This window comes from Tauraco erythrolophus, unplaced genomic scaffold (assembly GCF_009769465.1).
Source record: "Tauraco erythrolophus isolate bTauEry1 unplaced genomic scaffold, bTauEry1.pri scaffold_45_arrow_ctg1, whole genome shotgun sequence".
In the NCBI taxonomy this organism is placed as follows: domain Eukaryota; kingdom Metazoa; phylum Chordata; class Aves; order Musophagiformes; family Musophagidae; genus Tauraco; species Tauraco erythrolophus.
In genome coordinates, this window is record NW_028238615.1 from 901,968 (window position 1) to 917,290 (window position 15,323).

Here is a 15,323-nt window from a genome sequence, read left to right on the forward strand (position 1 = left end):
ATGAGCGCTGCCAGCCGGGCAGGGCGGTGGAGCCAGCGGCCACGCACAAAAGAAAAGTTGTTGGGCTTCTCTCCGGCGGGCGACGGTTCCCCGTCCTGGCCCTGGGCCACCCTACGTCACCGCGCCGGGGCCGCGCTCGTTAAAGGCGCACGGCACAGCGAGGAGCCGCCGCCACGGCCAACGGGCGACGTCCGACCCCGGTGGGGTGGTGACCCCCATGGCAGGGGGGGGTTGGAACTGGGTGGTCATGGAGGCCCCTTCCTACCCAAACCATTCCATGATTCCATGATTCTCTGGCTCCACGACCCACCGCTGGCCCTGGCACGGCAGCAGTACCAGCCACGGGCACCGGCTGCTCACGGAGAGCGAGGGGGCTCGGCGGAGAAGGGTGCTGGGGGCCCCCCCAGTGCCCGCCCCCATCACCCGCTAACCGGGCTGCTTCCCGAAAAATTCCTCCCCCCCAGCAGCCACGGATCTGCTGGGGACCGGAGCGGCGCCGCGCCCCGCGGCTGGCAGAGGTGCCACGGCAAGCAGCTGGCAGAGGGGCTGCGGGACCCCCGCCTCCCGCCGGGAAGGGGCCGAGGGGCGCCGCGGGGGGCGCAGCCGCCCACCGCCGCCGGGAAAAGCCCCGAGCTTTGCGGGCAGCCGGGCACCGAGGGGGCACGCCCGGGAGCCCCCGGGGAAGGGGACGCCACGGACCCCCCCGGGAGGCCCCGCACCGCCCGGGCGGAGCTTTTCCCACCGGACCGGGGGGCGGGGACGGGTCGGACCGGACCGCGGCGCAGCCGGACCCCCCCCCCCCCCCCCGCGGCGGGCAGCGCCCGGTGCCCCCGGGAAACCGGGACGGGGCGGCGGCGGGCGGGGTTTTTCCCCAGCATCACGCCGATCCGCTCCCGGCGGCGCCCGGTGCCGGGCCCCGGGAGAGCGGCGGGCGCCCGGCGCGGGGGGAGGAGGGGGGCGGTGCTCCGCCACCGAGCCCCGGAGGCTGCGGGAGGGCGCTCGGCCCCACCGGGCACCGGCCCCGCTCACCCTGGGACGGCGACGCCAGGGCCGGGCACCGGCCCCACGCGGGGCCCGGGCCCTTCCCGGGGCCTCGGGAACCGCCGGCCGCGAGTCGGTGAGCCCGGGCCGGGCCCCCGGTGTCCCCGCCCCCCGCAGCCCGCGCTCTCCCGTTCCGTTCCGTTCCCCGCCCCCCCCCCCCCCCGTACCGTGCCGGGGCCGCCGCCCCCCCCGCCGGTCGCCGCCGCCGCCCCGATTCAAACGGCGGCGCGCGCCCCCGCCGCCTCCCCATTGGCCGCCGCCGGCGCGTGACGTCGGCGGGAGCCCCGCGACCGGGCGGGACTACAACTCCCGGCGGCCCCTGCGCGCGGCGGGGAACCTCGCGAGAGCCGCGGGGAACGCCGGGAGCGGGCGGCGAAGGGGACGGGGGTGGGAGCCTGTGGGGGTGGCTGCTAGGGGTGGGGGGGGGGAGGCAGGGACACGCGTGGGGGCCGGAGGGGGCTGCTGGGGGGGGGGGGGGACACGCGTGGAGTGGGGGGCGGGGGGCTGCCGGGGGGGCAGGGAGACGAGTGGGGCCGGGACACACGTCGGGGGGGCAGGGGGCTGCACCCTACTCGGGTGGTGCCAGGCTGGGGGGGGTCCTGGGCTGGTCCCCGTGCCAGCAGCAGCTCTGGCTGGGGGGCTCACGGGGGTCGTTTTCTACAAAATGGGCCAAAAGGGGGCAGGCACAGAGACAAACCCCACCCACGGATCGGCCCTATGGGGAGGGGGGGCACGGGGGGCCACAGCCGGACCCCGCAGCTTCTTCATCTCACTCTGCTCAGGGGGAGAAGCTCTGACCCCACATGCTGGGATGGATGGGAGGCCAGGAAACCCCCCCCAGCATCCCCCTGCCCAGAGCTGGCAGCCTTGGCACAGCTCCAGCACCCAGAGCCTTCGCCAGGCAGAGCAGATCCAGTGTGTCCCAGTAACCAGAGCACGCAGCGAGTCCCATAACCAGAACAGAGGTGAGAGCCGGCCCGAAACACACCCCGTCCCTCCCCAAAATCCCTGAAACCGCCCCCAGGAAGGGGCAGGGGGCACACGCGTGCCCCCCACGCACACAAAGGCATGGCATGGCTCTGCCACCATGTCTGGGCTGCAGCGGGCGCGGAACAGAGGAGACGGGCACCGGACGAACACCTGGTGGTTTTATCTACTGTGGCCAGAAATAATAATTAAAAAAAAAAAAATCCACAAAATGAAGGTCCAACCATGTAAAAATGGGGGGGTGGGGGGGGGTGCCAGGAGAGCGGCACGTCTGCGGCAGCCCGGTTCTGGCACCGCCGGGCTCCAGCCTGCCCTGCCCGGTGATCCGGCACGCGGTGCTGACCCATGGCGTTCCCTTTGCGGTCATCCTTGTGCCCGGTGGCATCCAGCAGAACACGGCCCCTCCCCATGCCCACCCACCCACCCACGAGGAAGAGGAAGCCCCCGTGCCGCGCCGGTGGGCACCGCGGCGGGTCAGTGCGCCGCCGACGGGCGGTTAGGAGGGAACCGGGTGTCTGTACCAGTTCTGTGGCGGTGCCATGGGGATAGCGGGAAGGGAAATAAAGACAAAAAAAAAAAAAAGGGGGAAACCAAAACCGAAAAAAAAACCCAAAACCGGTGAAGCTGCGGTGCCACGGGGCGGGCTCAAGGGATGCCAAACTGTACAACCAGTTCTTCTTTGGCGTCGACGCGGATCTGGGAGAGGGCGCTGAAGGCGTAGGCAGCTATCCGGGACACCTGCGGGCACGGGCATGAGCATGGCAGCGTCAGTGGCGGCTCCGGCAACGCTGTTATCCCAAAGAAACCGCTGGGCACCTGCCCTGGCTGCTCGGCATCACTCGGACACTGGATGGTGGGTAGGGGAAGCACCCACCACCCCGACCACGGTGCCCACTGGCACCCACCCCACAGCTCTCCCAGCCATAGGGTGGGGAACACCGTGCAGCCCCCCCCAGGGCAGGTCCCTGTGCCCTGCCCCGGCAGCAGCGCCTTCCCCAGGGAGCTGGGCAGGAGCTCAGCTGGCACAAGCCAGCCCGCTGGCATCCCCTCCCCACCTGCACAAGCTCAGGCCTCGCCGTGACCCCCCCAGGACGGGGTGAGCTGCCCGCAGAGGGCAGCCGTGCCAGCAGGGCAGTGGGATGCGGTGGGCCGGGCTGAGCCACTCTGCGTGCCAGGATGTGCCCGCGTACCAGCCCAGCTCCATTCAGGAAGGGACAGTCTCTTCTCCTCAAGCGCCATGGGCAGTACACAGGGTCTGTGCCAGGCTGCACCAGCCCTCCCACAGCTCTGGGGACCAGCAGGTGGGCTGGCAACCAGCCCTCGCCAGGGGGAATGGCGAAACCCGCCCTGCAAACCGGCACCGGGACTGCCACCTCCCCGCTCATGGGAGCCCTGGCACAGCCTGCGGTGCCCACGCTCCGCTGGCAAAGCTGTGCCAAGCGAAAGACAGCGAGAGCGCCCACTGGGACCTGCCAGAACCCTCTGGCACAGCCGGGCCGCCACAGACGAGCCGGAGCCCTCACCTGCTGCAGGTCTGCGAAGGGCACGGGGTCACTGGCGAGCACCTGGTGCGGCTGGTTGGTGAGGGAGGGCAGGAGCGGGAGCTTCTTCCAGTGCGTCAGGGTGGTGCTCAGCATGGCCAGGCGCGTGCTGCGGAGGGGAGCGCGGCGAGGGTCAGCGCTGGCACAGGCAGTGCCAGGGACGAGCCCACCCACTAGCCCACCCCACGGAGCAATGGGCCACAGGGAGATCCAAGCTCGGCAGGAGATGGGTGCTGCGCCTCCGGGCGCTGGCACCACCCAGGGGGGGATCTAGGGGGCTGCTGGCACTCACCCCACTTTGCCCCCCGAGCTGCCAGCTCTCCAGCACAGGCACCCTTCACGCCAGAGGAATCACATCCCGCCCACCGTGCCAGGCAGGGAACACAGGAGCCCTTTGTGCCCGGCCGCCCTCACCAAGCCCACAGCCGGGACGAGGGCTCTGCCACTGGCACTGCCACGCGGCCTCAACCGGCAGCGCCGGGCGAGGAGCGGGTCTCAGCACCCCCTGCCCGCTCGCCAAGCGCCCTGCTCCGTGCACAGCTGCTCTCCCAAGGCCAAACCCCGGTGCCCTGCCGGTGCCAGGCAGGTCCCACCTGTACTGCCGGGCTCTGTCCATGTACTCGTGCTGCTCCATGCCCTGGGAATCTGCTGCCGACACGTCGATGATGTTGCTGTGGAGACAAGACAGCAGGTCCCGTGGTGGGTTCACCGTGCCCACCGTGCCCCTCCCCACCTCGGACAGACCCAGCACCCTCTGATGAGGGCGGCCGGACTCTGGCACCTTCTTGGCACCACGAAACAGCTCGGGGTGGTTCCGCGGCCGGGCTCGCAGTGCAGCTGCGGCCAGCTGGACGGGAGCGTGCCAGGCTGGAGCAGCTGCTTGCCAGGAGGGAAGTGCGAGCCAGCCCGGGGCACAGGCAGACGGAGGCACAGAGGCTGCGCAGAGCCCGGGGGCTGCGCCCTGTAGCCCCCATGGCACAGGCTGGCCCCCACCCCGGGGACCTCGGCATGCAGATGCCCCACCATGTCGCAAAGGCTGCAAGGATCAAGTGGTTGGCAGACGTCCCGAGAGCCCCGGTACCCGGCCCCAGACTCAGAGAGGAGCTGGGCACTTGCCAAGGTCCATGCCACAGCCTGGGCACGTGCCCCCACCTCCCCCCAAGGCAGCGTGGTGCTGGGGGCCACCGTGACATCGCGTGTTGGATGCACACGGGTTGCCACCAGCCCCTCCGTGCCAGGCAGGGGAGCAGCAGGGTCCAAGACCAACCCACAGCCCCCACCCCACAGTGCCCCCGTGCACACAGAGGATGGGGGCAGCCTTCCCAGGGAGAAGAGGGCACCCCCCCTGGCAGGGGACACAGTGCTGCTGCCTCCGGTCCCCACTCTGCCTCGCCAAGGGTTCACCCCAGTTTGAAGCAGGGGGGCTCTCCACTGCCCCTCACTGGGGCAGCTCCTGCCCCCAGTCCCAGCCCAGCGGCCAAGGGGTCACCCCCCACTCGGGGTCTCGTCTCTGCACCCCTGTGGGGCTCAGATCAAAGGGAGGGGGCTGCCCGCAGGCAGGGTGCCAGAGGGACGCGGGGGGCACAACCGGAGCTGCCCCCTCCTCCCTGGCACAGGCAGAGGGACAGCCAGGCAGACCCCCAGTGAGGCTGCCACATGGGCACGTCCGACGGCATGCCGCGTCCGGCGGTCCCCGCGGGAGGGCTGCCCACCCGGCTGTGGCACCTGCCCGGCCCGCAGTGCCGCGGCGGTGCCAGCACGAGGCTTACATGGCGGTTTTGGCGAGGATGGAAGACAGCATGGCCTGCTCGTCGGTGCGCGCCGCCGGCAGGCTGTGGTAGCTCTGCTCCGCGCCGTTCAGCACCTTACTGGGAGGACTGGCCGCTGGCTCCAGCAGCCGCTTCGTCTCTTCCTCCTGCGGAACGGGAAGAGGGATCAGCCCCGGCTCCCTGCCACCAGCAGCTTTCACCCCACGGGACGGGGCAAGTCTCGCCCTCCACCTGCCAAGCAGGTTCCCTGGGCACCCTGGCACAGCCCCGGCTCCGCTGGGCAGCAGCCAGGCTCCTCTTCCCCAGTTCCGCTGTTTTTTCCCAGCCGAAGTGCCCGCTGCCACGAAGGGAGCATGTCTGGAGTGGGTAACCCCGGCACAGGGGGCACCCCAGGGCTGGGCAGCGAGGGTCGCCATCACCCACTCAACTGCCCAGAACCTCACCACCGACGAGGAGGTGCCTGTCACGTCCCAAATCTGCCTGGCAGGACCTGCCACAACCTCACCCCCTGCCCAGGTCCCTTCCTCCTGCCAGGAAACACCGCTGCCACCCTCCAGCCCGGGCTCCTCTCCTCCACAGCACCCACGGGAGCGCCACAGCTCGGCTGGGATCCCCGGGGACGAGCTGGCAGCGCTGAGCTCCCTGGCAGGGCACAGGCGGGCACTGCCCGCACCGCGGATTAAGTTTCCGCAGGACGGGCGACGGCTCCGACGTGCAGCAGCGGGCACGGTGGCTCTGTCCCAGGAAGGCAAGGCTGGCACCGCTCCCGCCAGCGCCCGCACCCACAGAGCGGCCAGCCCCGGGCGGGTACGGGGAACGCTGGCAGGGCGGCTGGCACTGCCCAGGGGCACAAGGGGGTGCCCCCCGTCCGGGACCACCGAGTTTCTGTGGGTACGGCCGCCTGCGGCTCTGGCCCCCGACACCGACGAGCCACAACCGGCCCGCCCCGCACCACGGGGGTCTCAGACCGGGGTCACCGGCGCCCCGTTCCCGTCCCAGTGCCAACTGGCGCGGCACCGGCAGGCCGGGCGGGAGCCGCGGGATGGGGCCGGAACAGACCGGGGAGCTCCGGGACGCGGCCGAGGCGGCAGCAGCAGGACCGGAGCCCCCCGGAACACACCGCGGGGCACCGGCGGGGCGGGCGGGGGCACCGCCGCTGCCACGGGGCACACGGCGTTCCCGAGGGCAGCGCCTGCTCCCGGGAAGCGGCCCGCAGGTGCCGCCCGCCAGCCCCCCCCACCCCGGCGGGTGCCGCCCTGAGGCCTCCCCCGGGAGGACGGGCCGCTTCCCGGCGCTGTCATCCCGCCCCCCCCTCCACCCCCCGCCGCCACGGCGGGGCCGCGGCCTGCCGGGACCGGGCCGCCCCTCCCGGTCCCCGTTCCCCGCCCGGCGCGGAGCGCACCTGGTCGGAGGCCTCGGCCTCGCTGCTGTAGCAGCAGCCCATGGCGAGGCGCAGCAGGGCCCGCCCGCCCGCGGCGCCGCTCCGGTGTCCGCCGGGGGCCCCGCCGCCCCGGTCACGTGAGCGCGGCGGGGGCGGAGCCGCGGCTCTCCCCCCCCCGCCGCCGCCGCCTGCCGCGTGACCGGCCATCGCGTCACGTGGGTGGGGGAAAAGGAGCCAATGGGGAGCGCGGGGACCCACCGCCTCCCCGCCCCGCCTCAAAACGCCGGCGTCACGCGAGGGAGAGCCAATCAGCGCGCGGAGGGAGGGGCGGGGGGGGGGGGAAGGGAGGACGCGCCGGCCCCGCCCTTTGCCCCGCGCCGCGCTCTCCGCCGGGGGGCGCGCGCGAGCTGCGTCCCGCGCGCCGGGATCGCGCGTGGGCCGCGTCACGCGGCCGTGGGCGGTCACGTGTGCGCCTGCGCGCGCGCGAGCGCGCGCCCCGCCGGGCGCCGTGACCGTGACCGTGACGCGCGCGGCCGGGGGGGGACCCGCGCGCTGCGGGGCGGAGCCTCCCGCGTCACCCCACGGGGGAGCCCTGGGTGAGCCGCGCGCTGCCGGTGACACCCGCCAGTGCCTCCCAGTGCCTCCCAGTGCCTCCCCCCGGTACCCCCCTTCCGGTGACCCCAGTGCCCCCCGGTGTCCCCAGTGCCCCCTCCCCAGTGGCCCCCGGTGCCCCCCGGTGCCCCGCCTCTGCCTGTCCGTGTGCCCGGGAAACGTGGGGTGCCAAGCGGGTGCCCACCCCGAACCCCGCACCGGGGGTCCCGCCTGCCCCTCTGCCCCGCGCCCACCGCTGCGGTGAGCGGGTCTGTGCCCAGCTCGGCCCGGCGGCGCGGGAAGGGGCAGGGAGGGGCTGAGGCTCCGTGGTGCTGGGGAGGTCCAGCATGAGGACCCCAGCCCCAGTACTGGGACCCCAGCTCCAGTATGAGGACCCCAGTCCCAGTATTGGGACCCTAGCCCCAGTACTGGGACCCCAGCTCCAGTATGAGGACCCCAGTCCCAGTATTAGGACCCCAGCTCCAGTATGAGGACCCCAGTCCCAGTATTGGGACCCCAGCCCCAGTACTGGGACCCCAGCTCCAGTATGAGGACCCCAGTCCCAGTATTGGGACCCCAGCCCCAGTAGAGGGACCCCAGCTCCAGTATGAGGACCCCAGTCCCAGTACTGGGACTCCAGATCCAGTATCAGGACTTCAGTCCCAGTACTGGGACCCCAGCTCCAGTATGAGGACCCCAGTCCCAGTACTGGGACTCCAGCCCCAGTACTGGGACTCCAGATCCAGTATCAGGACTTCAGCCCCAGTACTGGGACCCCAGCTCCAGTATGAGGACCCCAGTCCCACTACTGGGACTCCAGCCCCAGTACTGGGACTCCAGATCCAGTATCAGGACTTCAGCCCCACTACTGGGACCCCAGTTCCAGTATGAGGACCCCAGTCCCAGTATTGGGACCCCAGCCCCAGTACTGGGACCCCAGCTCCAGTATGAGGACCCCAGTCCCAGTACTGGGACTCCAGCCCCAGTACTGGGACTCCAGATCCAGTATCAGGACTCCAGCCCCAGTACTGGGACTCCAGATCCAGTATCAGGACTTCAGTCCCAGTACTGGGACCCCAGCTCCAGTATGAGGACCCCAGTCCCAGTATTGGGACCCCAGCCCCAGTAGAGGGACCCCAGCTCCAGTATGAGGACCCCAGTCCCAGTACTGGGACTCCAGCCCCAGTACTGGGACTCCAGATCCAGTATCAGGACTTCAGCCCCAGTACTGGGACCCCAGCTCCAGTATGAGGACCCCAGTCCCAGTACTGGGACTCCAGCCCCAGTACTGGGACTCCAGATCCAGTATCAGGACTTCAGCCCCACTACTGGGACCCCAGTTCCAGTATGAGGACCCCAGTCCCAGTATTGGGACCCCAGCCCCAGTACTGGGACCCCAGCTCCAGTATGAGGACCCCAGTCCCAGTATTGGGACTCCAGCCCCAGTACTGGGACTCCAGATCCAGTATCAGGACTTCAGCCCCGGTACTGGGACTCCAGTTCCAGTACCAGGACCCCAGCCCCAGTATTGGGACCCCAGCCCCAGTACTGGGACCCCAGCTCCAGTATGAGGACCCCAGTCCCAGTATTGGGACTCCAGCCCCAGTACTGGGACTCCAGATCCAGTATCAGGACCCCAGCTCGAGTATCAGGACCCCAGCCTCAGTGATGGGACCCAGCCCCAGGATCCCTCCTGCAGCCCCAGTATCAGGACTCCAGCCCCCGTATTGGGACCCCAGCCCCAGTATCAGGACCCCAGCCCCAGTATCGGGACCCCAGCCCCAGTGATGGGACTGGGCCCCAGGCCACCCCCCAGCCCCTCCCAGCCCGGTAACTGGAGCCGGTGCCGCTGTGGCTGCGGCGACACCATCAATAATTGAGTGGGCAGCGGGGCTCGGTGCCACTGCAACCACGCAGGGTTCCTGCCTGGAGCGTGGGCACAGGTGGGTGCCACCCCCCTGGCCCCGGCCCCTCGCTGGGTCTGGGGACCCCCAAAGGCTGAGGGTGTGGGGTGCAGGGTGCTGGGTGTGGGGTGCCAGGTGTGGAGTGCGGGGTGCCAGGTGTGGGGTGTGGGGTGCCAGGTGTGGGGTGCCATGTGTGGGGTGTGGGGTGCAGGGTGTGGGGTGCGGGTTGCAGCATGGGGTGCCAGGTGTGGGGTGTGGGGTTCAGGGTGCAGGGTGTGGGGTGCCAGGTGCAGGGTGTGAGGTGCAGAGTGTGGGGTGTGGGGTGCGCAGTGTGGGTTTTGGGGTGTGGGGTGCCAGGTGCGGGGTGTGGGGTCAGCAAAGCCGAGACAAGGGGGGTGCAAGGGGCTGTGCCGGACAGTGCCCCCCCCCCCCCCCGAGAGCAGCCCCACAGCCCAGCCCCCCAGGACACCAGCCCCTGGCACCCCTCAGCCTCGGCGCAGGGACCCCCAGAGCACCCAGGGGTGCCCGAGCCCGGCCACAGACCCGGTGCCGGGCAAACCGTCCGGCAGCACCGGCACCGAGGGAGAGGTGCTTCCCGCGGGGGTGCAGCGCACTGCCAGCTCGTGGCACGAGTGGCAGCTGTGGGCTGGCACCCTGGCAGGACCCCCCCACCCAGTGTCACCCACAGCTTCACCACCATCTCCCCCCCGGCAATGGTGTCACCGGCGATCGCCCTGGCCTTCCTCCCCTTCCTCGTCACCCTGCTCATCCGCTACCGGCACTACCTGGTGCTGCTGTACCGGGCGGTGCTGGTGGGCTGGCTGCGGGACCGGCTCACCGGCGTGCCACGGGAGCAGCGCGCCTTCCAGTACCTGCTGGCACATGCCATCCCCGGCGACCCCCGCCACGTCCTGCAGACCTTCGACCAGTGGTGCTACCGCTGCGAGCACCTCAGCAGCGTGGGGCCCGTCAAAGGTGAGCGCGGCCCGTGCCGGGCATGACCATGGCACCATTAGCACGGCCACGGCACTGACGGTATGGCTGTGGCACTGTTGGAACGGCCATGGCATGGCCATGGCATTGTTGGCATGGCCATGGCACCATCAGCATGGCTGTCGCATTGTTGATACAGCTGTGACACCATGGGCGTAGCCATGGCACTGTTGGTGTGGCCACGGCATCATTGGCATGGCCATGGCACCAGTAGCATGGCCACAGCGCCACTGATATAACCATGGCACAGTTGGCATGGCCATGGTATCATTGGCATGGCTGTAGCACCATTGGTATGGCTGTGGCACCATTGACATCACTGTGGCACCATCAGCATGGCTGTGGCATTGTTGGCACAACCGTGACACCATTGGTATGGCCATGGCATCATTGGCATGGCTGTGAGACCATCGGTGTAGCCATGGCACTGCAGGTATGGCCATGGCATCGTTGACACAGCTATGGCATTGTTGGTATGACCATGGCACCAATAGCATGGTCACAGCACCACCGGTACAGCCATGGCACCATCAGCACAGCCATGGCACTGTTGGCATGGCTGCGGTATCATTGGCATGGCTGTAGCACCATTGGCATGGCTGTGAGACCATTGGTGTAGCCATGGCACTGCTGGTACGGCCATGACATCGTTGACACAGCCGTGGCATTGCTGGAATGATCATGGTGCCACTAGCATGGCCACAGCACCACTGGCACAGCTGTGGCACCACTGGCATGGCTGTGGCACTGTTGGTGTGGCCGTGGCATCATTGACACAGCCATGACATCATTGGCATAGCCATGGCACCATTAGCACTGCCACGGCACCACTGGTACAGCCATGGCACTGTTTGTATAGCTGTGGCATCATTGGCATCGCTGTGGCACCATCGGTATGGTCGTGGTGTTACTAGCACAGCTGTGGCACTGTTGGTATGGCTGTGACACCATTGGCACAGCCATGGCACTGCTGGTATGGCCATGGCACCATTGGCACAGCCCTGGCACTGCTGCTACAACCATGGCACCATTGTTTGGGCTTTGCACCCCCAGCATGGCCAGGGACACGGGGAGCTTTGGTGTGGCTATTCCCTGCCCTTGTGCCGTGCCACACTGTGCCATGTCCTGTGCCCCTCTCGGTGCTGGCCGTGGCACTGGGGAACCAGCTGGCACCTACCCCCGTCCCGGCAGCCCCATGGCCCTGATCCTGCCCGGGGAAGGGACGGCACAGGGGGGTGCAGCCCCCTGGGCACCCCGCGGTGCTGAGGGGTCTGGACCGTGGCAGGGAGGATCGTGGAGCGGCTGCTGTACGAGCGGGCACCACTGCGGGTGCTGGAGCTGGGCACCTACTGCGGCTACGGCACGGTGCTGCTGGCGCAGGGGCTGCCCGTGGGCGCCCGGCTCTACACCGTGGAGGCGGACCCCCGCCACGCCGCCGTGGCCGAGAAGGTCATCCGCCTGGCCGGCTTCGACGAGCAGATGGTGAGCATGGCGCCCGGGCACCGGGAGAGGGGTGGGGGGGGTCCTTCCCTGCCCCGGCACCTGGCACCCCGCTCCCAGAGCTTGGGGGGGCACCCAGGAACAGAAAAGCCGGATCCTTTCCCATGCGGATCCCTCACCGCCGCTCGCTCCGGCACACCGTGGCACGGTGGCAGTGGGGGGTTGGCACCCCACTCCCCCAGCCCTGGCACTAAGGGGGGGTCCGGCGCAGGTGCGGCTGATCGTGGGCCCCTCGGAGGAGGTGATCCCGCGGCTGCGGGAGTGGCACGGGCTGGCACAGGCCGACTTCGTCTTCATGGACCACCGCAAGCGCCGCTACCTGGGCGACCTGCGGCTGCTGGAGGCCCACGGGCTGCTGGCCCAGGGGGCAACCATCCTGGCTGACAACGTGCTCTTCCCCGGTGCCCCCCACTTCCTGCAGTATGCCAAAACCTGCGGCAAGTACCGCTGCAGGGTGCACCGCGCCAGCCTCGAGTACTTCCGCACCATCCCCGATGGCATCGCCGAGCTCCGCTACACCGGCAGCAGCTGAGCCGGGCGGCAAGCTCGTGCCCGGTGGGGCCCGCGGGCACCGCGGCACGGCCACGGCACTGACGGTATGGCTGTGGCACTGTTGGAACGGCCATGGCGTGGCTGTGGCATTGTTGGCATGGCCATGGCAAGCGCCCGGTCGCCCGCTAACCGCGCTCGGCCATAAACGCGGGATGTGGAGGGAGAAGGTGGTGGCTGCTGTGGTCTGTGGTGGGAGCGGTGTGGCAGGGGGGCACGGCTCCCACCCCGGCTGCACCGGAAAGGCTGTGGGAGGCCCTGGCGCTGCCTGGCACACGCAGACCCCCATGGCTCTCAGAGCCCACCCCGGTGCGCCTCAGACGCCAGATTTGGGGGCCAATTTCTTAAAAATCTGAGTTTATTAGAAAAGACGCCACATGCCCACTGTGCCCAGTGGAGCCCCGTGCTTCCCAGCGCTGCCCCGGCAGTCGCGGCACCTCTCCGGCCCCCCCGGACAGCTTCACCCTGTGCCCCCCTGGGCAGCTTCACCCCAAGCACCCCCTGGGCAGCTGCACTCTGACCCCCCACCCCGGGCAGACGCACCCCAAGATCTCCCGGGCACCTGCACCCCGAGATCCCCCTGGGCACCTTCACCCCGAGCTCCCCCTGGGCAGCCACACCCTGAGATCCCCCTGGGCATCTGCACCCCGAGATCTCCCCCGGGCACCTTCACCCCGCACCCCCCTGGGCCCCTTCACCCCAAGCCCCGAGATCCCCATGGGCACCTGCGCCCCGAGATCCCCGCAGCCCCTGGCACGGCTCCAGCAGGATGAGCTTCCCCACCCGCACCCCAGGGCCCCGGCCCTGGCACATGGTGGGCGAGGGCTGTCCCCCGGCTCCAGCTGGGCCCGGCTGGCGGGATCAGATCATCCACTGGTCCTGGTCCTGCTCGGCACCCTCCATGTCCACCTGGGCAGGGCAAAGGTCTGAGACCCGCTTGGCTCCCCTGCCAGGGCTGTGCCCAGGTGCCAGCCCTTCCCTCTGCTCCCAGAGGCAGGGAGACACCAGTTTGGGGTCCTGGCGGGGCAGGGACACCGCTGGGCACCCCCCGCTGCTCCGCTCACCTCGTTAATCTCCCCGTCGTCGGGAGACTCGTTATAATCGTTCATCTCGTCCATGTCCTGCATGTCCTCGTCGTCCTCCGAGTCTTCCTCGCTGTCTTCGTCATCCTCATCATCCTCCTCCTCCTCCTCGTCGTAGTGCTGCGGGCATGGCAGCTCCAGTCCCACATCCACCCCACCATGGGCTCCCCGGAGCTGCATCAGCCCCCCAGCTCCCGCGTGCCCACCCCCGCGGGCCCCCCCGCCGTCCCGCAGGGGCGAGGGACCCCCTGTGCCACCCGCAGCGCCGGGCACCCACCTCCGACGCTGGTTTTCCGATGGGCACCAGGTTGTTGTCCTTCTCGGCGATGCTCTGGAGCTGGGGAGGGGAGAGAGAGGGGAGGTGGGTGAGCACCCCGACGGCTCCGGGCACCGCTTCCCGCTGGCAAGCCAGCCCTTCCTGCCCGGCTGCCAGCCTCAGCCGCAGCTGTTCCTGGCTGGCAGCTGCCCCTGGCATCCCCCTGCCCGTGCCTGGGTGCGGGGCAAGCAGCTGCCCCTGGCATCCCCGTGCCCGGGGCAGGCAGCTGCCCGTAGCATCCCCCTGCCCATCCCAGGGCAGGCAGCTGCCCGTAGCATCCCCCTGCCCGTGCCCGGGCACGGGGCAGGCAGCTGCCCGTGGCATCCCCCTGCCCGTGCCCGGGCACGGGGCAGGCAGCTGCCCGTGGCATCCCCCTGGCATGCCCGGGCACGGGTGCAGGGCAGGCAGCTGCCCCTGGCATCCCCGTGCCCGGGTGCAGGACAGGCAGCTGCCCCTGGCATCCCCGTGCCCGGGGCAGGCAGCTGCCCGTGGCATCCCCCTGCCCATCCGTGGACACGGGGCAGGCAGCTGCCCCTGGCATCCCGCTGCCCGTCCTGGGGTGCAGGGCTGGCAGCTGCCCCTGGCATCCCGCTGCCCGTGCCCGGGCACAGGGCAGGCAGCTGCCCCTGGCATCCCCCTGCCCATCCCTGGACACGGGGCTGGCAGCTCCCCTTCGCATCCCGCTGCCCGTCCTGGGGCGCAGGGCTGGCAGCTGCCCCTGGCATCCCGCTGCCCGTCCCTGGACACTGGGCAGGCAACTGTCTGTCGCATCCCCCTGCCCGTGCCCGTGCCCGGGGCTGCCAGCGCCCCCTGGCACAAGGCGGGGTGCCCCCCGTGACGCCGCACCCGCCCTGGCAGCTCAAACACAACGTTTTTGGTTTTTTTTCCACTAAAAACCCCGCAGAACCCGAACCAGAGGCACCTGCCGTTTAATTACCGCTCGGCTAATTAACGCTCAGATAATTAATTAACGCTCGGCTAATTAACGCTCAATTAAAGCCTGGGGCACCCCGCGTGCCGGGGCCCCCGTTACCGATTCCGCCGCTTTCCGTTAGCGCCGATCGCCTCGTCACGGAGGGCGATTTTTGGGGGGATTTCATTCAAATCGCTCTATTCGGGGGCCGCCGGCGCGGAACCTCCGCCGCCTCCTCGGGGAGCTCGTTAATGAACCTCATTAATGAACCTCATTAATGAACCGGGGGGGGGGGAGCTCCGGTGCGGGAAACGGGCGAACAGCCCCGCGCGGAGCCAACCCCCTACGGCAAAGGCAGGAACGGTGACCCCGCCGCGGGGGCAGCGCGGGGCGCAGCCCCGGTGCCCAGCCCCGGTGCCCAGCCCCGGTGCCCGCCGGTGCCGCTCCCCGCGCCCACCCAGGCCTGGTGCTGCTGCTCCTGCTGCTGCAGCTCGGTCTCGTCCACGCAGGGCCGGTCCAGGTTGAACCACAGCGCCTCGGTGACGCGCGGCAGCAGCGACGGGAACAGCGTGGACATGGCGGGGGGGGGGGGGGGGGGGGGCACCGGCCGCCGGCCCGGAAGCACAACCCGGCCCGCCGGAAGCAGCCGGCAGCGCACGGAGCATGCGCGGAGGGAGGGGGGCGTGTCTTGCGGGGGCCACGCCCACAGAGTGGGAGGGAGGGGCGGGGTCAGCGCGGCGCAGCGAAGCGTGATTG

The 15,323-nt window shown here is 70.0% G+C and overlaps 3 protein-coding genes across 5 annotated transcripts; 1 reads left to right on the top strand and 2 right to left on the bottom strand.

Moving 5' to 3' along the window:
- Nucleotides 1-2,504: 2,504 nt before the first annotated feature.
- On the bottom strand, nt 2,505-6,782 carry LAMTOR1 (late endosomal/lysosomal adaptor, MAPK and MTOR activator 1). Its single transcript, XM_086630667.1, has 5 exons — nt 6,741-6,782; nt 5,339-5,484; nt 4,163-4,240; nt 3,552-3,678; nt 2,505-2,766 (listed from the first exon to the last, which is right to left on the bottom strand). The coding sequence occupies exons 1-5, from the start codon at nt 6,780-6,782 to the stop codon at nt 2,674-2,676; spliced, it is 486 nt and encodes a 161-aa protein (XP_086486793.1). The 3' UTR covers nt 2,505-2,673.
- Nucleotides 6,783-9,927: 3,145 nt separating this feature from the next.
- On the top strand, nt 9,928-12,239 carry LOC104379003 (transmembrane O-methyltransferase homolog). Its single transcript, XM_086630685.1, has 3 exons — nt 9,928-10,189; nt 11,493-11,689; nt 11,919-12,239. The coding sequence occupies exons 1-3, from the start codon at nt 9,928-9,930 to the stop codon at nt 12,237-12,239; spliced, it is 780 nt and encodes a 259-aa protein (XP_086486811.1).
- A 773-nt stretch (nt 12,240-13,012) lies between these two features.
- On the bottom strand, nt 13,013-15,144 carry ANAPC15 (anaphase promoting complex subunit 15). 3 transcript variants are annotated; one of them, XM_086630690.1, is made up of 4 exons: nt 15,025-15,144; nt 13,616-13,675; nt 13,321-13,458; nt 13,013-13,165 (listed from the first exon to the last, which is right to left on the bottom strand). In XM_086630690.1, exons 1-4 carry the CDS (start codon nt 15,142-15,144, stop codon nt 13,118-13,120), a joined length of 366 nt encoding a protein of 121 aa, XP_086486816.1. In that variant the 3' UTR covers nt 13,013-13,117. The 3 variants fall into 3 exon arrangements, with proteins under 3 accessions (XP_086486816.1, XP_086486815.1, XP_086486814.1); XM_086630689.1 differs by having other exon boundaries at nt 13,013-13,192; XM_086630688.1 differs by having other exon boundaries at nt 13,321-13,473; nt 13,577-13,675.
- Between the last annotated feature and the right edge of the window lie 179 nt (nt 15,145-15,323).